The following is a 26,275-nucleotide window of genomic DNA, read 5'->3' on the forward strand; positions in this document are numbered from 1 at the left end:
ATTATAATCCAAGTCATTTTCATCTCTCACCTATACAACTGCAACAGAATCCTAAAAGCTGTCACTTCTCCTAGACATGCTGGTTCTTTCAATCCACTCTCATGGCAGCCAGAGGAAGGGTATTCTGATCTTTTTACTCTCCTGCCTAAAATCCCTTAAAGGCCTTCCATTGCCCTCAGGAAATGGTCCAAAATCCTTACAATAGTCTGCAAGAGAATATAATGCTTTAAAAAAAAAAATGGGGCTCTGGAGCGGTAGAAGCCTGAGTTCAAACCCAGACTCTAGAACTTACCAGCAAGGTGACCTGCAACAAGCTGCTAAACAACTCTAAGCAGGGCCTTATGCAGTTTCCACGTATTTGATTTTTTTTTTCTTGCTCTTCTTGTTATTAATTTCTACTTTTATGGTGCCACAATCAGAGAAGATACTTTGTATTATCTCATTATTTTGGATTTTGTTGAGGGTTGCTTTGTGGCCTAAGATGTGGTCTATTCTGGAGAACATCCCATGTGCGTTGGAAAAGAAGGAGTACTTTGCTGCTGTTGGGTGGAGCGAACATTCTATATATGTTTATGAGGTCAAGTTGATTGATTGTGGCCTTTAGATCTTCTGTGTCTTTGTTGAGTTTCTTTTTAGATGTTCTGTCCTTTACCAAGAGTTGTGTGTTGAAGTTTCCCATTATTATTGTGGAACTATCAATTTCTCTTCTCAGTGATGTTAGAGTTTGTTTTATGTATTTTGGAGCCCTGTCATTCATTGGGTGTGTAGATATTTATTCTGGTTTTTTTTTTTTTCATGGTGGATTGTCCCTTGTCATGGATTGAATTGTGTCCCCCCCCCCCCAAAATATGTGTCAACTCGGTTAGGCCATGATTCCCAGTATGGTTATCCTCCATTCTGTGATTGTAATTTTATGTTGAGAGGATTAGAGTGGGATTGTAAAACCACCCTTCCTCAGGTCACCTCCCTGATCCAAGGTAAAGGGCACTTCCCTGGGGTGTGGCCTGCACCACCTTTTATATCTCAAGAGATAAAAGGAAAGGGAAACAAGCAGAGAGTTGGGGACCTCTTACCACCAAGAAAGCAGCACCAGGAGCAGTACACATCCTTTGGACACAGGGTCCCTGTTCCTGAGAAGCTCTTTGACCAGGGGAAGATTGAGGACAAGGACCTTCCTCCAGAGCCAATGGAGAGAGAAAGCCTTCCCCTGGAGCTGATGCCCTAAATTTGGACTTGTAACCTACTAGACTGTGAGAGAATAAATTTCTCTTTGTTAAAGCCATTCACTTGTGGTATAGCAGTACTAGATGACTAAGACACTGACTACCCAAGAAGCTCAATGAACCCCATATAAGATAGACCCCAAAAGAAAAACACCAAGACATATCATAATCATGCTTGCTAAATCCAAAGACAAAGAAAGAATACTGAGAGCAGCTCAAGAAAAATGAAAAATCACATGCAAAGGGGAAACAATAAGACAAAGCTCTGATCACTCAGCAGAAACCATGCAGGCATGAAACCAATGGAATGACATACATAAAGTCTTGAAAGAAAAAAGTGGTCAACAAAGAATAATATATCCTGCAAAACTCTTACTCAAATATGATGGCAAAATTAGGATATTTCCAGATAAACAGAAATTAAGGAAATACATAAAAATCAGGCCAAACTTAGAAGAATTATTAAAGGGAGTCCTTTGATTAGAGAACCAACATCATCAGACAACAACCTGAATCTAGTACATAAGATCACATCTAGATCACATACCAACCTAGATAATGAACTCTCAAGGATAAAATAAAGCTAAAAAATTTATAACAGGGAACCAGAGAGGTCAATCTCTATATGAACAATGTCAGAACAACAAAAGAGGGAATAAACAGTGTAGGTATAGAACTTTCAAATGGAGAGGAAGTCAAGGAATTATCAAGTCATCAAAGACTGGTTTAAACTTAGGAAGCAAGGGGTAAATTTCAAGGTAACCTCAAAGAAAGTGAACAAACCTACTCATCAAAATAAAGAAGAAAAACATAAAGTCTCAGTAAACACAAAATCTATGAAAAAAAAGAAATAAAAAAATACACTAACAAAAAGAATTCACAGAAGAGTAAGAGGAACAAAATGTCAGCATCCCCAAAAAAGCACTACAAAATGACAGCAATAAACTCACACCTATAATATTCACACTGAATGTAAATGGCACCCATAAAGAGACAGAGAGCGATACAATGGAGGGGGGGACAGGATCCATTAATATGCTGTCTACAAGTGATAGACCTGAGAAACAAAGACAAAAATTTATTAAAAATCAAAGGATGGAAAAAAATATATCAAGCAAACAGCTACCAAAAAAGAGCAGGAGTGGCAATACTAACCTCAGATAAAATAGATTTTAAAACAAAATCCACCATAAAAGACAAAGAAGGGCATTATATAATGATTAAAGGGATGTCATGGATTGAATTATGTCCCCCCAAAAAATGTGTGCATCAACTTGGTTAGGCGATGATTCCCAGTATTCTGTGGTTGTCCTCTTTTTTTGTGATTGTAATTTTTTGTTAGAGGATTAGGGTGGGATTATAACAACACCCTTACCCAGGTCACATCCCTGATCCAATGTAAAGGGAGTTTCCCTGTGGTATGGCCTGCACCAACTTTTCTCTCTTAAGAGATAAAAAAGAAGGGAAGCAAGCAGAGAGTTGGAGACCTCATACCACCAAGAAAGCAGCACTAGGAGCAAAGCACGTCCTTTGGACCCAAGGTCCCTGCACCTGAGAAGCTCCTCAACCGTGAGAAGATTAAGGACAAGGACCTTCCTCCAGAGCCAACAGGGAGAGAAAGTCTTCCCCTGAAGCCGACACCTTGAATTTGGACTTTTGGTATACTTTACTGCGAGGAAATAAATTTCTCTTTGTTAAAGCCATCCACTTGTGGTATTTCTGTTATGGTAGCACTAGATGACTGAGATAGTCAGCTTTTCATCTTTCATGATATTATGGAAGTTTTCTGCCAGCAATTCTTCAATGATCCTCTCTGTGTTTTCCGTTTTCTCCCCCTGTTCTGGAACTCTGATCACATGCAAATTTTTGCTTTTGATTTTATCTCACATCATTCTCAGGGTTTCTTCATTTTTCTTTGTTCTTTTCTCTGATTTTTCCTCAAAGTTATCCAAGGATTTGTCAATTTTGCTGATCCTGTCTTCTACTGCTTCAAATTTTCTCCTAAAACCTTCTATTGCACTGTCCATTTCTGAAATCTCATTGTTTATCTTTTGGATTTCTAATTGCTGTTTTTGTATGATTTCTAGTTGTTGATTTTGACGTTTTGTTCCTGTATTATCTTCCTCATTCCTTTCATTGTTTTGTCTGTCTTTTCCATGATTTTGTCTGTCTTTTCCATTTTTTTCTTATTTTTGTCTGCACTTTCCTTCATCTGTTGGAGAACCCTGAATATTAGGGTTCTGAATTCCCTATTAGGTAGTTCCAGTGCCTTTTCTTCTAGTATGAGGTCATCTGGCGTTTTATTTTGGTCGCTTTCTGGAGCCTTCCTCTCCTTTTTTATGTGTTTTGATATTTTCTGCTGTCTCTGAGACATTCAGGAATTATTTTCTTCATTTATTGATTGTAGATTTGAATGTTTTGTCCTGAATTTTTGTTTTATTTGGTTATGTCTGTGCTGGCGGGCTGGGTGTGTTTTGTTGCTTGCTTGCCTGTGGGCACAATACTTCTCATCACCTTATCCAGGTGGGTAGGGCCAGTCATTCAGCTATGGTGCAGCAGGGCATGTCCAGCCAGGTGGAGGGGCGGGGATGGGTAGTTTGCAGCATGAACTGGGGGTGACGGGAAGAGGTTGGAGGGCAGCTGTCTTAGTTATCTAGTGCTGCTATAACAAAAATACCACAAGTGAATGGTTTTAACAAAGCAAAATTTATTCTCTCACAGTCTAGTAGGTTACAAGTGCAAATTCAGGGTGTCAGCTTCAGGGGAAGGCTTTCTCTCTCTGTCGGCTCTGGAGGAAGATTCCTTGTCATCAATCTTGCCCTGGCTGAGGAGGTTCTCAGGTGCAGGGACCCCAGGTCCAAAGGATACACTCTGCTCCTAGTACTGCTTTCTTGGTGGTATGAGGTCCTCAACTCTCTGCTTGCTTCCCTTTCCTTTTATCTCTTGAGAGATAAAAGCTAGTGCAGGCCACACCCCAGGGAAACTCCCATTACATTGGATCAGGGAGGTGACCTGAGTAAGGGTGGTAGTATTACAATCCCACCCTAATCCTCTAACATAAAATTACAATCACAAAATGGAGGACAACCACACAATACTGGGAATCATGGACTAACCAAGCTGACATATATTTTTGGGGGGACATGACAGCAGTGCAGGGCAGGGTCTGGGAGATTGAGTCATTACTGCTCAGGGGCATGGCATTCAGCACACAGTGCAAATAGGCAGGAGGGAAAGGAGAGGATGTGATGTGCAGAGCTAAGTGGGTGGGTAAAAGAAGAGAAAGAAGAGAGAGAAACAAAGATAAAAAACAAGCGAAAAAATTAAGTTAAAAAAAATTAAATGGCAGTTCAGTAGGATTCGGTGGGCGGGGGTGAGGCTGACCTGGTGAGGCCATGTACTGGTGGCTCTCTAGCCAAGCAGTGTGGCTTGGCCTGTTAAGAAGAGGTGTGGGTGGCGCATGGGGCTAGGTGGGTGGAAAAAGGAAAGAGGGGAAAGAAAGATAAGAAACCAGCAAACAAATAAAATAAATAAATAATAAAAACAACAGCAACCAAAAAATGTGGTGGTGGGGGCACTGGCCATTGGGGATGGGGCGGAATTGGGGTGGCTGCAAGCTGATCTCTCTCTTGCCAGGTGGCATGGCACGGCCTTTCAGGAAGGGACATAGGCAACGCAGGGCCTAGGTTGGAGGGAGGAGGAAAAGGAGAAGAGGAAAGATAAAGAAAAATAAAAAATATGATGCTGAGGGAGCTGGCCTGTTGGAGCAGCACAGATGCGGGAATGCTGTGTGCCAGAGGCTCTCCAACCAAGTGGTACAGCACAGCCCACCAAGAAGTTGAAGGTAGTGCACAGGGCTGGGTGGATGGGAGAAAAGAAGGGAAGGGAGAGAGAAGAAAGAATAACAAAAAAGAAAAAGAAAACAAACAAAACGATAAATAAAATTCTGCTTAGGGAGCCAGTTGGTGACAGCAGCGCAGACTTGGGGAGGCCATGCACAGTTACTCTCCAACTGAGCTGTGTAGCACGGCCCCTCCAGAAGAGGCTTGGGTGGTGCCCAGGACTGGGTGGGTGGGAAAAAAAGATAGGAAGGAAAGGAGGGAGAGAAGAAACAGAAGAAAAGAAAAGGAAAAAAAAAAAAAAAAAAGCAGACAAACCACAGCCCATCAAGAAGGGGAGGGGATGGCACACAGGGCTAGCTGGGCAGGAGAAAGGAAAGGAAGGAAGGGAGAGAGAAAAGCAATTAAAAAAAAAGCCCCCACAAACAATATTAAAAACAAATAAATAACAAAAAAGCCCCCCCCAAAATAAAAAAACAAAAATACAAACCAAAAAACAAACAAATGAACAACAAAAAAAATGGCACTGAAGGGGCCGGCTGGTGGGGGCAGGACGGACCCCAGCAGCACTGTGCTAGTGTCTCTCCTGCCGAGAAACCATGGCCCGATGGAAAGCACTGAATGCCACACTGGGAAGGATGGAGAGTGGGAAAGCGTGTATCCCTGGTTATTGGGTGCTCTGTCTCCTGCTGGGAGCTCCATGGAGTTACTTTCCCATACTCCTGTCAGAGTCCTTTGGCAGCTATATCCCAAGATGGTCAATCACGCCACATTAGCTGGTATGGGACCTCCACTCCGTAGCTCTTGCTATTCTGTTCTCTCTCAGTTTTTTATTCCATATGGTGCTTGATCGAGTTCTTTATTCCTTCATTTTGTACTTAGGGGCTCCAAGATTGACATTTGTATCTGCTTTACTTAGTTTTTCAGGTCTTTGCTGCAGAGGGATGCATGGTGCTTCTGTCTATAGCATTCTGTTGGTTCCACCTCCTTTCACTAAGCAACTCTAAACCTCGGTCCTCTCATTTTACCTGCAAAATGTGGTTAATAACAGAGCTTCCTTATGGGGTTATTAGCAGGATTAAATGTTACCGCAAGTAAAATTTGAAGGCACGGATTTTAGCATTTAGAAAGCTCATTGTCTCATCTGGGGGACATTCTCCCCATTTCTGAACCCTAGAAGGTGGGCCTTGTCTGCTGTGCTCAGACTTGCGAATTATCTGGACACTGGTCTTTGAGAAAGTAACTTTATTGCAATGTGCAGAGCAAGGTGCCAAGAGGAAGTTCCTTAGATCCAGCTCCCCAAGCTACGGAGAAGCAGGGCTTATATGTGATTTGGGCAGCAAGATGGTAGCTGCACGGGTGTACTAGAGAGGGAAAATTCTAGAAGGTGGCCATGAAACAGGTGATGTGACTCTTGTCGGACCTCTGGCTTCAGAATAGGGTCCAGGCGATGATTTTCCTCATGTTGCTGCATCCTCTACTGAAGTTATGTGGTCACAGCTGGTCCTTCTGGTCATGTGGGGAAGACCAAATCTGGCTTGCATTAGTTTAAGGACTAATAGAAATTTACTAGCATTCACAGGGGCAGGTTATATACCCTTCACTGTTCAGTGCTCATGGTACAGCTTGTTGATTAACATCACGGACTGGATTCAGCGTGTCCCTTTGTGGCTGTTTCCTCTTCCATAAAATGGGGGTGATAATAGTAATTTACTTCACAGGGTAATTGAGGAGTAAACTAAAAAGATGTAAAATGATTAGAAGAGTGTCTGGCACATAGGAAACACAAGATAAGTGTTTGTTAATGTCGGGGGATGGCCCCAGCAAGGAAAGACCCTCACTGTGCATCCTGGCAGATAATCTGAAGAACTGACACATAGCCCTTTCCAGATTCATATGTTCAGGGAAACTTACTCACACAGGCAAGCAGCTGCTCTCTCCAGTGGCGGCTGTATGGAATATTTTCTGCAACCACCTAGCAAGGGACCCAAGCTTATATACCATTCCAGCTGGGACAAAGTCTCATCGTTTTCTACCACGTCCTTGCGCAGTCAGTGCTCCCAGGGACTTAGCGTCCAGGCCCAGATGTTTTCCTTCTTGTTGCTAAGGCATTCTTCGGCCTTGGCTGCTGGCCCAGTCATGCCACTCCTGGCCTTTTACCTTAGTCCAGGTCCATCCCGAATTCATCCCCAGCATGCTTCAGGGAAGAGCAAAGCTGACTCCATTAGGGAGGGGATGCATATAGCTGAATAGCATTACCCTACAGTTAATATTACTGTTATCTTTTGTTCTTCCTACATGTCACCTCTTTCCTACTTCTACTTCGCCCACTCATTTTTCAGGACTGGGTTCAAATAGCATTTCTCGGGGTTGGGGGGACCTCCTAAACCCCAACCTGGGTCCTCCTAGGACTGCTCTCCGAAAAGGCTACATCTTCAACGATAACACCAAGGCATGTATATTCAAGGTGTCTACTGCCTACCTCTACAATAATGACTTCAGGCCCTGCACACCTTTCCAAGATAAGTCCTTAAGGCACATCTGAAGGGCTCTCAGGCAGCATTCCCTCTCAAGCTTCCTAGCGTATTACCTTTGTTGTGACTACCCGCGCCCCGCAATGACACAAAACGCTCAGGAAGCAAGCTGGACTCACGGAGTTTCCTCTTCACCCTCTACGCAGGTCCTTGGCACGTTCCCACCTTCTACGCTGGTGGTGTAGTGGTTAAGAGCCACAGCTACTAACCAAAAGGTCCTCAGTTTGAATCCACCAGGTGCTCCTTGGAAACCCTGTGGGGCAGCTCTACTCTGTCCTCTAGCGTCACTATGTGTCGGAACTGACTCAAGGGCAGCGAGTTTGGTTTTAGGTTTAGGCTGGGCCAAAAAGGAAGCGGAACTGGGTTATCGGGGCCGCAGTTTCCCTGCCGGACGGAAAAGCCAAGCGCACGGAGCGTCCCAGGAGCGGCGCCTTGGTCCACTGCTTCCGCGACATGGCCTTCAACTTTGGGGCTCCCTCGGGCACGTCTGGCACCGCTGCAGCCCCCGCGGCCCCCTCGGGTGAGTGATCCTCCCAGACCTTCCGTCCGGGAGAAGGGTCGGCCTCTGGGCCTTCCTGTGCTCTCTAAGTCCGCCGGTCCCCGGCCTGGAGACTCTGGGATCTCCCGCCGGCGCGGAGACTTTATGGACATCGGAAGAGGGCGGGCGGCGGCGGCGGCGGCGGAGCGGGCCAGGAAGGCTCCAGAGGAGGGCTCGGGGGCCAGAGGCTCAACCCAGAGCTCGCGTGCCACGCGTGGGCCCCGCCGGGCCCTGTCTTCCCGGGGTTGGTTTCCCGCCGCCGGGGAAACGGCCTCGCGGACACTCGAGGGGCTCGCTTCCCCCCTTGCCCGGGGCACGCCTTCTCCTCCCGCCTCAGCCCAGGCGCCTGGCGGGAGGATTGGGCCTGGGGAGACCAAGGCGCTGCCCCGCAGCTCGCTCCGTCCGCGCCCTGCAGGGGCGGGACCCTTCCTCCTGGCCCCGTGGACCCTGGTTACTGGCTCCTCCTTTCACCTGTTCCTACCTATTCTGCTTTCTTGTTTGGAGAAAGTCAGGTTTGTCTGTAAAACTTCTTGCTGATTCTTCTAATCCTTATCTTGCTTTCTTTTCTTTTTCTCTCCTCTCCCCCTTTTTTAATTTAATTTTTTGTTTCTTTGCCTACACGCCTATCAGGATTTGGTGGGCTTGAGACTGCCAACTCCACCGCCAGTGGGTTTAATTTTGGGGGTTTCGGATTAACTGCTAATCCTGCAGTGAACTTTAATATTGGGAATTTCGGTGTTTCCACAACCTCGGCAACTCCGTTCAATTTTGGTAACAGTCTGGCGAGTGCAGGTAGATACTGCGGGCCGTATGTGTAATGAGTGTTGGAAGCCGGAGTCCAAGAATAATATTTCGGGATTCCTAGAGTGTGAGAAAGAATAGTGAGTTGTCTAATAAGGAAAGGAGATTCATTTCCCAATGTTGAATTAAAAACATTCGTTTCAGGTTTTGACTGTCCTAAAAGATGTGGTTCTCGGAAGTCTTGCAAATCATAATGTTCCCTTGCTAAATTTGCATTTAATTGAACAAAATACAGCTTCCAAATGATAAGACTTTGGAATGGGATATTATTTTGAATAGAATATATCTTCCAGATTATTAGCTTTCCCTTCCAAAAATGTAACCTCACTGGTCAGGCCCATTTTCTTGGGGTTCTTGGACTCCTGCACTCATTTTTCATTTTCCCTACATCTTTCATTGAGATTTTATTTGATCGTCCTTGTGTTTCCCAAGAGAAACAAGTCTTATACGAACAGCAGTAACTCTCTTGTTTTTTAACTGGTAAATAATGTATTTCTTTGGTCAACTCAGCAGATTAGGGTACATGATTTCTATAAAATACACAATTGTAGAAAGAACCCCAATTCTTTACTGGTTTTTTGGGAAATGACCTGAGAGAGCAATTTTCTTTATTGTCAGCATCGATTTCTAAAAGGTAGGATAGACATTTTTGCATTCTGTCATAGTTTTGAAGATTTTGGTATTTAAATGAATTATTCGAAGCTAGTTAAAAATTTTGCAAAACACTGACTGTAATGGATATATATATATAAATTTAGAATAGGCTTATGTGTACTTTACATAAAATGACCCTATAGAAAAATCTTCTTTTTCAGCTGCTCGTATATGAATTTAGTGTCTGTATCTGTTACATTATGCCGCTTAGGCCCGTGCCAATTATATGCATCTGGTAAGCATTATTTATTCCCTAAAACTTATTTGGGAAGTCTGGTATTTTGAACATTTACTTATTACTGCACTGTAAATATCACCTTAGCATCTGAAAACAGTTTGAAGAATATTTGAAAATTCTAAAGATAAAAGAATCCATTATCTAAGATATATTTGACATCATTACATGTTATTGTCTTGGTATGTTTACTTTTCTTTGTTTGCTTAAAATTGGCACTGGGTAACACATTATTTTGTTTCCAAATAAAGCCACCCAGCTCATAATTCAGCAATAATAAACGTGTTTGTATTTGTTTGATTTCATTGTTTATTTAGTGTTATCACTGTTAAGTTTTGAGTTCTGATAATGTAACTGTTTTAACTACATTTATGTTAGTTAACGTAGCCTTCAGCAAAGGGCTGATAGAAATTCTTGTTTGCTTTTTTTATTTTGTATCATTGCAGAGTCACTGTTACTAATATTCTTGGTATTGTGGAGCATGATAAGATATTGACTAGTTTTTTTTGTGGAGCCAATTCAGAGTATATCGTAGTTATTAAATGGGTGTGAGGAGTAATGAAAAAGACTAAGAACAGTGTTTAGTACTTTAGGTGATTTTTATTAAAATATTTACAGTTTGCTGTACTGCAGTAGAACCTACAAGTAAAGAGAGTGTTTGGCTATGCTTGCATACAATATAGGTGTTCCTGGGTGGCATGAATGGTTAAGCACTGGACTGTTAGCAGAAAGGTTAGCAGTTCAAACCCACACAGAGGCACCTCAGAAGTAAGTCCTGGCAATCTGCTTCCAAAAGGCCGCAGCCTTGGAAACCCTATGGAACAGTTGTACCCTGCACACATGGGGTTGCTATGAGTTGGAATTGACTCGACAGCAACTGACAACTGCAGCATACAACATGCAGTTTACTTTTGATTAATTTTACACATCAGAATTATATGATCTACTATCAAAGAGATTTATGTTACTGTATTGATACATCTTTGTCCTGCATACCAGAAATAAATGCAATTCAAGTTAACCAAAAACCAAACCCATTGCCGTTGAGTTGATTTCGACTCATAGAGACCCTATAGGGCAGAGTAGAACTGTCCTGTAGGGTTTCCAAAGAGTGGCTGGTGGATTTCAACTGCCGACTTTGGTTACCAAGTTCTTAACCACGGCGCCACCAGGGCCCCGTGATAGATTCAGTCTCAGAAAACCTCTTCCATAACTCAGCATTAATGGTTCAAACATTTGTCTTCAAAGTTTTGGACACCGCATTGGTAATGGGTTCAAAACTGACCACTGGGGGGCAGGGGTGGAATATGTATATATAAAATAATTCTAGATTAGCTAGCATTCTATTCATGTGTAGCTGTCAAGTTAGATATGGTTAATGTTAAGTTTGTCTCTAGATTTCTCTAAAAATGAAATTCCTGTATCTGTCAGAGTTGCCAAAATGTTTCAGTGGCCAACTGTAGCTCTTCTCACCTTCCCTGCCACTGGTTTCCACTTGTGTAGTTTTTCTGTTCTCTTTCTTCAAGAAACACATTCTTGTTGTATAGGGGTCAGTATACTGATACGTTTCCTTGAAAAATTGCTGAGTTTTGATGGAGAGTAAAAAATATATGTTAAGTAGATATAAATTAATTCACCAAAACTAAGATTGCAAACTAACAATGCAGTAGGCCAATGTGATAGGCTTGCCTTACTGTTTGTTGGAAAACAATTTTAAAAGCATTTGAATTCATTGCTAGGATTTTAAAGTCAGGAAATTTCGCATAGAAAACCCAGATTACCTATCTTTCTTGGGGTTAAAATGGGATTATATGACACTACTAAACTGGCATTCCCTTGCAGTAGTAATCTGCAGGAAATTAAGAGCTACAGCCATTTTTTAAAACAGAGCTTAGGCTGTTCACTTCGAATAGCACCACCACTCCATCCAATCCAGTCTAGTCCAGTCCAGTCCAATCCAATCCAATCTCTTCACTCAGTAATATTATCAGCCTGAGTCTTGTAGGTGTTTGAATTTGTACCCCTACTTTAAAAGGACGTACATAGTCATTTTAAAGTTTACTAAAGGTTATCGCAACAGGCTTAACTGTGCTTCCCAGCTGTAACTGTTAACCACTTCTTTAGTTGAAAGGTATATTTTGCATTGTGGTATTTCTACTTTAAATACTTAGTCTCTTATTTCTTGCAACATATTGACTTCTTGATAAGTAGTAGACTTTTTAAAAAATCCATGTTGAAAGTAGAGAAAGGAAAAATTAGATCCAAATTCTTTGGCTTTATATGTAACATTTACTCATAAAACAATTTGAAACAGAAATTATCTCTTATGTATACAAAAGAGCCTTCCTTTCTATTTTATTTATCCTTTTCTTATCAGGTGGGTTTGGAGGATTTGGGACAACATCTACAACAGCAGGTTCTGCATTCAGCTTTTCTGCTCCAACTAACACAGGCACTACTGGTAAGAGGCCATCCTGAGTCATTTTTAGAAGTAAATGAGGTAGAGGCCAGAATTTTTTTTTTTTTTTTTAATTATGCAATTCCAATTTTTCATTGAAAGGACTCTTCGGTGGTACTCAGAACAAAGGTTTTGGATTTGGTACTGGTTTTGGCACAACAGGAACTAGTACTGGTTTAGGTACTGGTTTGGGAACTGGACTGGGATTTGGAGGATTTAATACACAACAGCAACAGCAGCAGCAAACGAGTAAGTATAAGAGTTTTTTTAAAAAACAGTACTTCAAATATAAAAGTATAACAATGCTATCTAACATTGTGAGTGCTTTCTATGTATAAAGCACTGTTTGAAATATTTCAGTGGATCTTTTTTTTCTTTTTTAAGAATATAAATATTATGTTCCAGAGGATTCCAGAAGCTACTTTTCATGCCTGTATGTGAATGGGGAAGAACACTGATTGTCATGATTAGGGTTATAGGGCTTCTGTGTTTAGTATCATTGTAGTTAAAATTTTTTGTTAAAAATAACACAAATACGGGAAACTGCACAAAAGTATGACTTAATGAAATACATACAAGGTGAACACTCTTGTTACCACTGCCCACACTGGGAGATGCCCTGGCCAGCTACCTGTGAAGCCCAGCACATTCCCCTCCCAATCGCAGTTCTCTCCTTGCCCTTCAGAGGAATTGCTGTCTTTTATGGCGGTCACTTCTTTACTCTGATTTATAGTTATATCACTCAAGTATATATCCCTAAATAGTACAGTAAGTTTGCCTGTCTTATGTCCCTGTACATTCCCCTTTTAGCTTTGTTTCTTTTTCATTTTTTTCAATTTGTTGAAATTGAAATCAAAGTCTCATCATTTGTCCTATAGAGTTTTTCAGTCAGGACTTTGTTGATTGTATTCCTATGGTATAGTTTAACATATTCTTTTGTCCTCTGCATTTGTAAAAAAAAAAAATTTTTTTTTTTTTGGCAAGATTACTTTATAGATGGTGTTGTGTTCTTCATTGTTATTAGTTACTGTTGACTTGTTTCTGACTCATGGCAGCCTTATGTATAACAGCATAAAAAGTTGCTTGGCCTTGCACCATCTTCTTGCCCATGGTATGTTTGAGTCCATGGTTGTGGCTGTTGTGGAGTGCCTTCCAGCATAGGGGGCTCATCTTCTATCATTATATCGCACAATATTCTGTTATGATCCACTGGATTTTTCACTGGCTAATTTATAGATGTAGATCGCCAGGCTTTTCTTCTTATTCTGTCTTAGTCTGGAAGCTTCATCGAAACCCGTCAATCGTGGGAGACCATGCTGGTATTTGAAATACTGGTGGCATAGTATCCAGCATCACAGCAACGCACAAGCCACCACAGCACAACAGACTGGCAGACAGGTGGTAGTGTTCTTCATTAAGAAGCACTTTTATCTGGCTGTCGTCTTTTTTGTGATATTAGCAGCTATTGATGATTATTTCCTAGATTTATTAATTTATTGGGGGTTGCAAATGGTACCCTTCCAACTATACCTTTTGTTTTCCTTTTATTTGTTAAAATACTTCTGTATAGAAAAACTTCATTTCATCTATCTGGATGATTTCTTTCCCTTTATTACTAGTTTTTAAAATAAAGAATTGGTTCTCCATCATCCTCCCAAGGTGTCAATTAGTTGTTGGTTTGTTTTTTAATGTCGTTATGAACTCAAGTATTTAAGCTTGTTGATATTTTTAATCCATTGCAGTTAACGATCCTCACTGGTGCTTAAATTGTCCTTTGGCCAGTGCGAGCCTCATCAGTCCTTTTGACACAAGCTTAGAATTAATCTTTGATAGCTTTCTTACTAGCTGGTATAGCAAGTTGTTCCAGGCTTATCTTTTATGGATTAACTGTATACTTCTCACAGCAATCTTACGAAGTAGTACTGTTGTTATCCCCATGTTAAAAATGAAGAGAAAAAAACTGAGGGATTGTGACTTATCCATATACCTACCAAGAACAAGTACAGAACATAAACTTAAATTCCTTGACTCCCTGTGTAAATGTTCTTTTTAATTGTCTACAGTTTACTATCTCTTAAAATCTGTTTTCATTTTTCTTTGGTAACTTGATTGACTAAAATTAGTAGTTTATTAAACATTAGTTTCAAGGATTCCCTAAGCAAGAGGACTAAAATTATCAATAATAGTCTTGGAATTATATTCTTTCTGGTGTCTCAATCTCATCTTTTCTACTTTCCTCCTGCAAAGAGACAAAGTTTGATGCAACGTCCAAGTAGTTAAGGAAAGGAAAGCAACTGTGAGGTATTTTCTTTGTTTCTTGAAATTAAGTCTCTTTAACTGTATGTAATTGTAATTGCACTTACTTTGTTAGGAAAAATGGAAATTTGTATCCAGTGCTACTCATTTTCAAAATGAAAGAAGTTCATTTAGTTATGTAGCCACCATTTAGTGTCTACTGTATGTCAGGTGTTTGATATATGAAGTTGAAAAATGCCTCCTCATGGTCTAAAAGAAGATAGAATGATAAACATCCAATTAAAAAAAAGTGAAAGCACTAAAATAGAGCCACATACAAGGTGCTGTGGAATGTAGCGGAAGAGCTGAATCTTGGAGAATAAGTGGGTAAAGTTGGGTAAAGTCAGAAAAGAGCATTCCAGACAGAGGGAGCAGCATTGACAAAGGCATGGATGCATGACAAGCCATCATAAAGTTGGAACCTGCAACTAGGTCAACATAGTTTCAATGCATAAATGACCTCAAAGTAAGTGGTAAGAGTCACGGTTGGAGAGAAGGATGTAAATTGGATCATAAGAGGCCTTGTATATTTTACTAAGGAGTTTTAATTTTGTCCTTTAAGCAGTTCTTAGGCATTGCAGGCCTTAAGGTAGACAAGGAAATTATCAGATTTTTAGAAGTATCTTAGAGAGCAGTAGAAGGATGGATTACAGGTGGGCAGGAACAGAGGCAGGGAAACTGGTTTTGAAGCTGTTGTCATAACCTCAGCAAGAAATACTGAAGACCTGAGTTAAGGTAGTAGTTAAGGTAGTGGCAGTCAGGAGTGAAGACAGAAATCAGATATGGATTTGAGAGAGATTTAAATTGTAGAATCAATAAAACTTAATGACTAGATAAGCAAGAAGAAGGAGTCAGGTATAGTGGGCTCTTGGATAGCATGACTGACTGAGTCCTTTGCTGTTCATTAAGATACAGAATAGCAAAGCAAGAACAGATGTTAATACGCAGATGGTGAGTTTGAAATGTCCCCTAGGTAGATGTATATGTGGGCATGAGCTCAGGAGAAACATTTGAAAGCCATCAGAACGTAGGTGATATTTGAAGCGGTAGATTTAGATGGCATTATTTAGGAAATGCAATCCCAGAGTAAACAGAGGAGTAGAACAGAACTCTTGGAAGCACTAACATTTTTAAATAAGTAGGCAGAGGAAGAGAAGCTCATCTCTTGCTACCGTTTCCTACCTCCCAAGCCAAGTAGGATATTGACCCCAAAATGCTAAATGCCATGCTTAGGACCACTGTCTTCCCCCAACACGCACCTGCATCCATGAAGGGACATGTGCGCCTCATACTTATTTTCTTCCATCTACTAGCCACAGCACTTACTGATAAAGATCAAGGACCACAGCCTTCAGTATGGATTACACCTCAACATAAAGAAAACAAAATTCCTCACAACTGGACCAATAACAACACCATGATAAACGGAGAAAATATTGGAGTTTTCAAGGATTTCATTTTACTTGGATCCACAATCAAAGTCCATGGAAGCAGCAGTCAAAAAATCAAACAAGATATTGCATTGGGCGAATCTGCTGCAAAGACCTCTTTAAAGTGTTAGAAAGCAAAGACGTCATTCTGAAGACTAAGGTAAACTGGACCCAAGCCATAGTATTTTCATTTGCTTCACGTGCATGCTAAAGCTGGACGATGCATAAGGAATACCAAAGAAGAATTGACGCCTTTGAGTTACGGTGTTGGCGAGGAATATTGACTATATCATGAACTGCCAGAAGAATGAACAAAGCTGTCTTGGAAGAAGTACAGCCAGAATGCTCCTTAGAAGTGAGGATGGCGAGACTTTGTCTCACATACTTTGGGCATGTTATCAAGAGGGACCAGTCCCTGGAGAAGGACATCATGCTTGATACAGTAGAGGGTTGGTGAAAAAGAGGAAGACCTTCAACGGGATGGATTGACAGTGGCTGCAGAAATGGGCTCAAACATAGTAACGATTTTGAGGATGATGTAGGACCAGTCAGTGTTTCGTTCTGTTGTACGCAGGGTCGCTAGGAGTCAGAACCGACTTGATGGTACCTGACAACGCTAGCCACAGTTATACCTGTCTCAGTTGGCAATGCCTATGAATCAAGAGGAAAAAACAATTTCAGCTTTCCATACAACTACCAGATCTCCCTTCTGAGCAAAACCACCGAATGGCCAGTATCCTCCAAAAGATTGTTGGCTTTCAGTCATCTGTTCTTCTCTTGATAGTCCTCTGACAATGTTCAAGGGAAGCCCCCCTGTATAGTCCATCTTCTAGTATGATTATTTCTCTAGCACTCTGGACTTCATTGTTCCTGACCATCTTCCCCTCCTCCTCCTCCCCCATTTCACTCCCCTCTCTTCCCTTCCATTCTCCCTATTGGAATTCCTGCTCCATGGTTAACAAACTCGCCTCTGTTCTTAGTCTCTCCTGAGTATTCTCTGTGTCCTCTTTTATTGTCTGAAACCTGGTCATTCCTCAATAATTCTCTGTAGCTCACTCAGGCAAATGCCAGATCTTTGTTGTTGTAAGGACTTTAATCTGCCAGATTGTGGAGCCATTCGCTATTTTTAAAATCCCCTGCTTGTTTGAGGTGCTTGCTGTCTGGCCAAACCATCTCTGATACATCTAATCTCAATTACCTGCTGATTTCCTAGACAGTACTTCTTATTCATTGAAAACTGACACCAGTGCTTAGTGTTTTTTTTTCTTCCGAACTGCTGCCATCAGTCTGAGTTAGCATCTGTATGGCTATGTGCCCAAACAATCATTCCCTCTACCTTTTATTCCAAAGACTCTCTCTGTTTCACTTCAGCCACCCTTTTTTACCTTGGACCATGACAACTTCTGAAACCATTTGAATTCCAAATTCACTAATTTAAACATCCCATAGTATACTACCCTTTAGCTTGCCCTTTCAACTACTTCCATTATGGCTCTTCTTAAACATCATCGGGATCTTCAGGCCACTTACATCTTCTCTTCTTTCTCTCAGCATCTTCCTGTCTTTCCTACTCTTCCTAACGAGCTTAGATTCCATGGCCTTTCATTTCAGGCACTTTTGCCAGTATGCTAAAACTAACTTGTTCTTTTATCACAGTTGCCTGGGGGAGGGGGTGGAACCCAAGCCCAACTGTGTACCCAGATGCTGCTTAAGAAGATCACACTATAGACAATGAGTGGTACCTTTAATAAATTCTTGGTCACCAACCTCAGGGCCTCAACATTGCCTGGTAATCCTGCAGAGTTTCAGTTTTCAACTTATTCTCTCACTTGCTTTGACAGCTGTTTTAAACCCTTGTTCTTTTCAAATCTCAAATTTCTCTGTTCTCACTTCTAGTTGATGGCTTTTACCCCTACTTCATAGAGAAAATAGAATCCTTTGTTGCAATTTCCTTTAGTTTCCCACCACCAATTCTATTTACCTACCTCCCCCTCTACCCATCCTGGATCTCATACCCTCCTACAGTCTCAGAGCCCAGCCTTCCCCTCTGTTCCTCAGCATCTTCAACTTCTCTTCCCAAGGGTCTTTCTCATCTGCAATGTGAAATTCCTTTTTTATTGAAACAGTAACCAAGAAAAGAAAAGAAACTTAACTGTAATGTTATCTCACGTTAGCTATGACTCTGTCTTCTCCCTATCATAGTCACACTATTGAAATAACTGTTAAAAAAGAGTTCTCCTCTTGCTGTCTCTCTTAGGCCACACTAATCTGGTTTTTCCTCTCTTCGCTCTTACCAAATAGTGAAAGGTCATTTAATCATCCTATGAGTGCTTACTATTTTTTGATTATGGAAAATTCCAACATACACACAAAAATGAAATAGTAAAATGAACCCTTATTTATGTCCACTGACTAGTCAAGAAGTCAGAATTTGCCACATTAGCCTTATCTCCTTTCCCTTCATCTATTTTATTGCCAAAGTACCTCAAAGCAAATCCCAAACATTATGTCATTTCACCCCTACCTTGTTATACTTCATATTAAAATGTGAATATTATTCCAACCCATAATTAACAATAATTCCTTGGTATCATTTAATACCCAGTCTATAATCAAATTTCCTCATACATGTAAAAAATGTTCATTGCACTTGGTTTGTTCAAATCACGATTCAAACAAGGTGTATATTTGGATGTTACGTCTCCTAAATTTCTTTTTAATGTAGAGAATTCCCCACTTTCCTGGTTTTTTTTTTTTTTTTCCTCTTAGGAAACTGAGTCAGTTGTCTCGTGAAATGTCCCGCATTCTGTATTTGTCTGTTTGCTTCCTGTGGTATCATTTTACTTTAGTCCCTATATTTTTGGTAAGTGGCAGTTTGCTTTAGGGACTTGATTAGGATCACATTTGATATATATAGATTTTCGTTTTTGTCAAGAGTACTTTGTAGGTGGTGCTGTGTGTATCACATCGCATTAGGAGGCTGCTCCAGTTTTAGTGATGCTAAGGTTGATCAGTGGGTTTAGGTGGTGACAGTGCATCTCTGTCTTAAAAGTTCCTCATTATACTTACTTGCTCCTTTCTAGCAGCCAGAGCTGTGTCTTAATCACATCTGCGAGGTCTTTTGGCACATAAGGTAACATATTCTCAGGTTCTTAGAAATAGGACCATTATTCTGCCTACCATACCTAGGATCTGAATTGATTTAAGTTTTGTTTTTTGAAATACTAAATTTTTGGGTACATTTTTAGCATTAGGTGGTCTCTTTGGTCAGCCTGCACAAGCTCCTGCCCAATCCAACCAGCTGATACATACAGCAAGTGCTCTTTCTGCTCCAACGCTATTGGGAGATGAGAGAGATGCTATTTTGGCAAAATGGAATCAACTGCAGGCCTTTTGGGGAACAGGAAAAGGATATTTTAACAACAACATTGCACCAGTGGAATTCACTCAAGAAAATCCCTTTTGCCGATTTAAGGTATTATACTGCTTTTGATCTTGTTTTGAAGAATGATGTGTGAAAGAGAATATATTTAGATTAAAATAATATCAAGAAAATGATTGCTTAGTTCTTCAGTACTCCTTGAACATGATATAATTATGCTTTGATTTAAAAAAAAAAATTATAAAATTGAAGCGATTTCCTAGGTATGTATGATTGAAGGTGACCAGAATACGACCTCAGGAAGATGTGACTAGAATATGATTTATAACTGAGGAAGAAGTGTTGAGGGAGGGTGATGGTCTGGTTAACACCTATAAGGGGAGACCTGAAACTAGAATTTAGTGGTATTCATTTAACATTGTCCAGGAAATGCACCGCAATCAGCAGATAGAAGTATCTTTTCTGCTTGGAAGGTATAAAAACATTGTCCCTGTAGTAGCTGAATACCAAGGCCATTAAAACAATATACGCCCATTTTCTTTGCTCTGATTCCTTGCTTTTCAAACTCCTTAAATTTGACTTCTCAGAGAATCCATTCATCAGCCGGTGACAGTATTGATTGAAGTCAACTTGGCAGTATATTTTTCATAATAAGTTAATTGGAATTCCAGTTTATACTTCAGCCTCTTGTGAGTTTGTTGACTTATGTCAGTATCTTGAGCCTAATCATTGTGTATATAATCCTGTCTCTGCAGCTGCAAAGCCGAGGATCAGATCCCTGAGCGTGGTTAAATAACAAAAAGTGTCCAGCGGCATTGTTAGAGCACATCCCTTTATCACTCTTTGTCACATTTTATCACTCTAACAAAACAAACAAAAATGAACAGTGTATCTTCTGAGTGCGTATAGTTGAAATTTTAATATTTTTTATTTAGTGACTAAGGAATAAAATAGTAGATATAGGTTGACTAACAACTTAAATTTTTTTTTTAAATTGTGGTGTAACATACAGTAAAATGTATCATGTACACTAATCTAGAGTGAATTAAAAAAATTTTGAGTTGCATGTAAGCAGTGATAAGAGAAAAGGCTTCTGTCTAGAACCGTTATTCTTTAGGTACCGTTGGCCATGTTTAATATTATGCAATAAACTAATCTGTTCCATGAAATTATAAAGTCATTAGATATTTTTATAGTATTTGTAAAATGTTGATGTTATTATTGTACTTTAAAAGTACTTATTTGTAAAGCGCTTCTTTATATATCTAAAATTTAATTTAAGATTCCAGGGGTTAGATATCTAGCAAAATAAATTACATTTAGTCTGTGACTTTTGCAGTCATTATTATAATAACATGCAGAGTTGTCTCAACAGTGTGAAGCACCCAACAACAATGTATATCAAAGTTTCTTGGGTGAGGAAGCTCTTTAGTTACTCTCTGTAGGAGAGGGACTATTAATTTCACTGTATAGTTTTATGTTATCCTTGAGTAGAATCATTTCTCTTTGTAATTATGTCACTTCGTAACGCACAGAGTGGTGGGAAGTATCATTATTCCTTTCATTATCAGACATTAAGCTCCTTGCCCTGTTTTAACAGACATTAAGCTATTAATATTAAACCCTTGAATTAAGATCTCTCTATATATTTTATATTGTCTTTTTTTTTTTTGTCATTCCACAGGCAGTAGGTTACAGTTGTATGCCCAATAATAAAGATGAAGATGGGCTAGTGGTTTTAGTTTTCAACAAAAAAGAAGCAGATATTCGAGGCCAGCAACAACAGTTGGTAGAATCATTGCATAAAGTTTTGGGAGGAAACCAGACCCTTACTGTAAATGTAGAGGGGATTAAAACGTTGCCAGATGATCAGTAAGTATACTGATATTATTTATTATATATAAATATTAAATATTTACTTTTGCAAACATTGGTCCTTGGAGAATGATCAGTGTTTTTGTTGCTGAAGCCCAGATTAAATCTCAGCAGATGTTATATTGCTGAGCTAGTGATTATTCCGTATTTATAGAAACATTTATTTAAAAGCTTTTTTTTTTTTGTCTTAATTTTAGATTTCTTAGCTTAGACGTCAGTAATTTCTTAGATTTTCTATTCAGGAACGGGAGGAAACATTTATCATAATTGTGTGCAAATGAAGGGACACAAAGATGTTATTGGAAAGTTTTAGGAGCCGGATCAGTTGATTACTATTCATGTTCATCCCTTGACCTGTGTATAATTTTCAGTCTTAGTGGTAAGGCGTTATCTTAGGATACTCAGCAGTAGAAGAATTGTTATTAATGAGGTGTAATAACTGAAATCAAATTTTACTTGGCCTTAATTGCAGTGAAGCAATTCAAAAGTTTTAACAGAATCTCCAAGATAATCGTTGATTCTGGAAAAAATTAACAATAAGTCACATTTAAAGAGAACTTTGCAGTTAAGCTAGCTGTTTTACGAATATTAGATTATTTGCCTATTTCATTTTAACTGTATCATTTAAGTTGATTTATAAGTGAACATAACATTAAGTATATGTTTCTTATCCAAGATTTAAGGAAAAAGCATTTTAATTTCCTTTACCTAAAACAGCCGTTTCTGAAATTCAGCTTCATGCTGTTCGAAAATCACATTCTGTGTTGATATTTGTGGCTGTGAGTTAAATGCTTGATATTTTGTAATTCGGATATTTTTCCCCTAGGACAGAAGTTGTCATTTACGTTGTTGAACGTTCTCCAAATGGTACCTCAAGAAGGGTCCCAGCTACAACGCTGTATGCCCATTTTGAACAAGCCAATATAAAAACACAATTGCAGCAACTTGGTGTAACCCTTTCTATGACTAGAACAGAACTTTCTCCTGCACAGATCAAACAGCTTTTACAGAATCCTCCTGCTGGTATGTTTCTAGGGTCATGGAATTGAGAAAATTAAAGATTTATAAATCTCCACCCATTTTGGGAGGTGTTGATGGGTTACCAGTGTTAATAAAACCACTGTCAGCTTATCATGTCAGCTTATTTGGGGCATAGTTCTGGATATTTTTATTGTATTCATTCATTTAGTTTTTATTATATAACTAATATGGTTGTTAGAAATTTTGGAAAGTGATGAACTAAAGAAAAATCTGGCTACCCAAAGGTAATCACTCTTAATATTTTGATTTTTTTTTCTAGTTTATCTCTTGTTTTAACTATTTAGGTAAAACTTGAATGTGTTCTCATTGTAAAAGATTCTGGATGGCGTAAGTAGATTGACTGTGTGACAGATCTCCTCTCTTCCTTTGATACTATCAGTAATTTATTGTGTTCTATCTGAGATTTTATCAGTTCTTTATCTGACATTTTAAATACAAGCGTATATGCATGTGTTATGGTTGTTTGCCATCGAGTTGATTCCAATTCAGTGACCTTATAGGACAGAGCAGAACTGCCCCACAGGGTTTCCTAGACTGTAATCTTTAGAGGAGCAGATTGACAAGTCTTTTCTCCCGGAGCTGCTGGTGTGTTCGAACCACTGACCTTTTGTTTGGCAGCCGAACACTTTAACCATTGTGCCACCAGCGTTCCTTATGTATACATGTAGGTCCTTTAAAAGATGACTCTGCAGTGTACATTTACTGCAACTTGCCTTTTCACTTAACAGTAATTCTTAGTATTTTCCATGTCACTACATGAAGGTAAGTCTTAAAAAAATATATTACATCGTCATAGTAGTAATATTCCATGGATGTACTTATTTTATCTAACCACTAGGTTGTTTGCAGCTTTTCACTATTACAATATATGATGTTAACATCCTTATAAATATATCTTAGAACATATGGGCACATATTTCTTTAGTATAAAACCAAAATCCAAACTCATTGCTGTCCAGTCAACTCCCACTCATGGTGACCCTGAAGGACAGAGTGAAAGTGCCTCTAGGGCTTCCAAGGAGCTGCTGGTGGATTTGAACTGCTGACCTTTTGGTTAACAGCCAAGGTTAACCACCATGCCACTAGGTATTGTAGACACTGCCTAATTACTCTACATAGAAAGTTCCACAGTTGCATTCATACCAGCAATGTATGCGAGAACTCGTTTTACTGCATTTTTGGCAACAGTGGAGATTATCAGTGTTTAATTTTTGCCACTCTTAGGACAAGAAATTAATACTAATTTTAATTTCCATTTTTCTGATTACTAGTAAAGTTAGCATATCTTTATGTTGATTAGCCATGTTTGTATATTTTTGTGACTTACCTATTCATACCCTTTGTCCATTTTTTCTGTTAAAGTTTTTATCTTTTCCATATTAATTTATTTAAAAAAAAAACCAAACCCATTGCCATTGAGTCGATTCTGACTCATAGCAGCCGTGTAGGACAGACTGCCCTGTAGGGCTTCCAAGGAGCCGCTGGTGGATTCCAACTACCGACCTTTTGGTTAGCAGCCGTAGCTCTTAACCGCTGTGCCATAGAGCTCTTTTTATATTCTGGAGGTTAATCTATTCTGTAGGTTGTAGATATTTCCTTTCAGTCTGCACTTTTTTTTAGCTTTCTTAATCTTATGAAATTTTTATTTTATTTTTCAGAATGTCATATAGTTGGAATCATACAGTATGTAGCTTTTTCAGAATAGCTTAATATTTATTCTTGTAGTGTTCGTATTTGACAGTCATTTTTTGTTACGGTTTCTGGGTTTTTTTTTGTCTTGCTTTAGAAAGCCCTTTTTCGTACAAATACAAATATGGAAAGTAATTTATAAAACATATTTCTTCTTTATGATAGGAGTCGATCCTATTATATGGGAACAAGCCAAGGTGGATAACCCTGATTCTGAAAAGTGAGTATATCTTGATCTTATAGCAATTCAATATGAAAACTAGGAAAGCAAACAAACGCAAGTTATTCATTATTAGTCTTAGATTTGAGGTGAGTTTCTTTCTTTTTAGAAAATGTTGACTGCAGGGAGACCACATATTCTGAAAACATTGCCAGAAATGAATCTGAGTATCAGTCCCTTAAGTGCGTTTGCATTTAACAATGCAGTTTTTTTACTGGGCTCTACATCTATAGAATGGAAAGGTTGAATAAAATCTCTGTCTTGTGACATTACTGATTTCATGATCATAGATTTGCCTTAGAATCTTAGAAATTTAATGTAAAATTACACAAATGTTATTATTTATGAAAATCTTAACTTCTTGTATTTTGTAATAATAGGTTTAAGATCTGAAAATTAACCACTTGCATTTCTTCAGATTAATTCCTGTACCAATGGTGGGTTTCAAAGAACTTCTGCGAAGACTGAAGGTTCAAGATCAGATGACTAAGCAGCATCAGACCAGACTAGATGTAAGCATTTAGCTTTTCATTCTCTGGGCCTGGCAGTAGTAAAAGAAGTAGACATTTGATTCTTTTTACCATGTGTGCTATTCATTCTAATGGCGAAACAATACAGTGTACACTGCAAATTAGAAATTATAGTTTTGTACAGCTACCTTCTTTTTGGCAAAGCCCCTCAAATCATATAAATCTGATCTGACATATTCTAATAGTGAATTTATGGTTTAAAATTGTTGGTGTAGCAAATTAATTAGATTGTCATTTCCAGTTCCAACAATAGAATGCATGTGTTGTTTCCTTTGTTAAACACTTTTATTTATGGAGCCTATAAAAATGAAAGTGAGCCTGGGTAATGCAGGCAGTTTGAGATCAGCCAGGTTGGTGGTGTGAACACATAAAGTGGCTCCACAGAAGAAGGACCTGGCAAATTGTTTCATAAATAGTACAGCCAAGAACACTCTACAGAGAAGTTCTACTCTGTAACACATGGGGTTGCCATGAGTCAGAAACAATTTGAAGGCAGTAGGGTTTTTGGTTTTTATGAAAATAAAGACTACAATTGTCATTCTTTATGTTGTCATAATTATTCCTACTCACTGGAAATTGATGAAGCAAATTTAAATTATTGCATGCTTAAGTCTACTTAATTTTTTGGTCATTTCATAAAGCAGAATTTTATTTTTAGGTATTTAAAGGTTCTCAAAAGTCACCTCTAAATTCTCTTATATGGAATTCCAGATGAGATATTGATTCAGATTCTGTTTGAGTAATGAAAAGCTTACTATTTTATGGAGCAATCCATTTCATTGTTGACCAGCTCTAATTTGATATAAATTATCTTTTCTTCCATTGATCCAGTATCTGACTTACTATCATTTACACCCATTTTCTCTGATAAATTGTGGATAATCACTGTGCTTTCTATGATAAAAACAGCCCTGCATATATTTGAACATCATCATTATTCTTTCTTTTTAATATTACTCTTCTCTGTCTAATAATTCCTAGCACAGATCTCATGTGACGTGATTTCCGGATCCTTCATTATCTTAGGCTGGACATGTTAAATTTATCAGCATCACTTTTTTTTTTTTTTTTAATTTTCATTGAGCTTCAAGTGAACATTTACCAATCAAGTCAGACTGTCACATATAAGTTTATATACACCTTACTCCATACTCCCACTTGCTCTCCCCCTAATGAGTCAGCCCTTCCAGTCTCTCCTTTCGTGACAATTTTGCCAGCTTCCAACTTTCTCTATCCTCCCATCCCCCCTCCAGACAGGAGATGCCAGTACAGTCTCAAGTGTCCACCTGATACAAGTAGCTCACTCTTCATCAGCATCTCTCTCCTACCCACTGTCCAGTCCCTTCCATGTCTGATGAGTTGTCTTCGGGCATGGTTCCTGTCCTGTGCCAACAGAAGGTTTGGGGACCATGACCACCAGGATTCCTCTAGTCTCAGTCAGACCATTAAGTATGGTCTTTTTGTGAGAATTTGGTGTCTGCATCCCACTGATCTCCTGCTCCCTCAGGGGTTCTCTGTTGTGCTCCCTGTC

At 39.3% G+C, this 26,275-nt stretch overlaps 1 protein-coding gene across 2 annotated transcripts in view; it reads left to right on the forward strand.

The window, feature by feature from the left end:
• Positions 1–7,987: 7,987 nt before the first annotated feature.
• The window catches only part of NUP54 (nucleoporin 54), a 39,503-nt gene continuing 21,215 nt past the window's right edge, over positions 7,988–26,275 (forward strand). The window contains exons 1-8 of one of the 2 annotated variants that reach the window (XM_003414143.4): positions 7,988–8,116; positions 12,202–12,285; positions 12,385–12,531; positions 19,256–19,482; positions 21,074–21,261; positions 22,091–22,287; positions 24,160–24,214; positions 24,633–24,726. In XM_003414143.4, the coding sequence (XP_003414191.1) occupies positions 8,050–8,116; positions 12,202–12,285; positions 12,385–12,531; positions 19,256–19,482; positions 21,074–21,261; positions 22,091–22,287; positions 24,160–24,214; positions 24,633–24,726 (1,059 nt within the window). In that variant the 5' untranslated portion in view covers positions 7,988–8,049. Of the gene's footprint in view, positions 8,117–9,619; positions 9,825–12,201; positions 12,286–12,384; positions 12,532–19,255; positions 19,483–21,073; positions 21,262–22,090; positions 22,288–24,159; positions 24,215–24,632; positions 24,727–26,275 lie in introns of those variants that run through there. The other variant, XM_064285687.1, reaches the window with a different exon arrangement.

The sequence above is a fragment of the Loxodonta africana genome, chromosome 5, assembly GCF_030014295.1.
Source record: "Loxodonta africana isolate mLoxAfr1 chromosome 5, mLoxAfr1.hap2, whole genome shotgun sequence".
NCBI classification, from domain to species: Eukaryota; Metazoa; Chordata; class Mammalia; order Proboscidea; family Elephantidae; genus Loxodonta; species Loxodonta africana.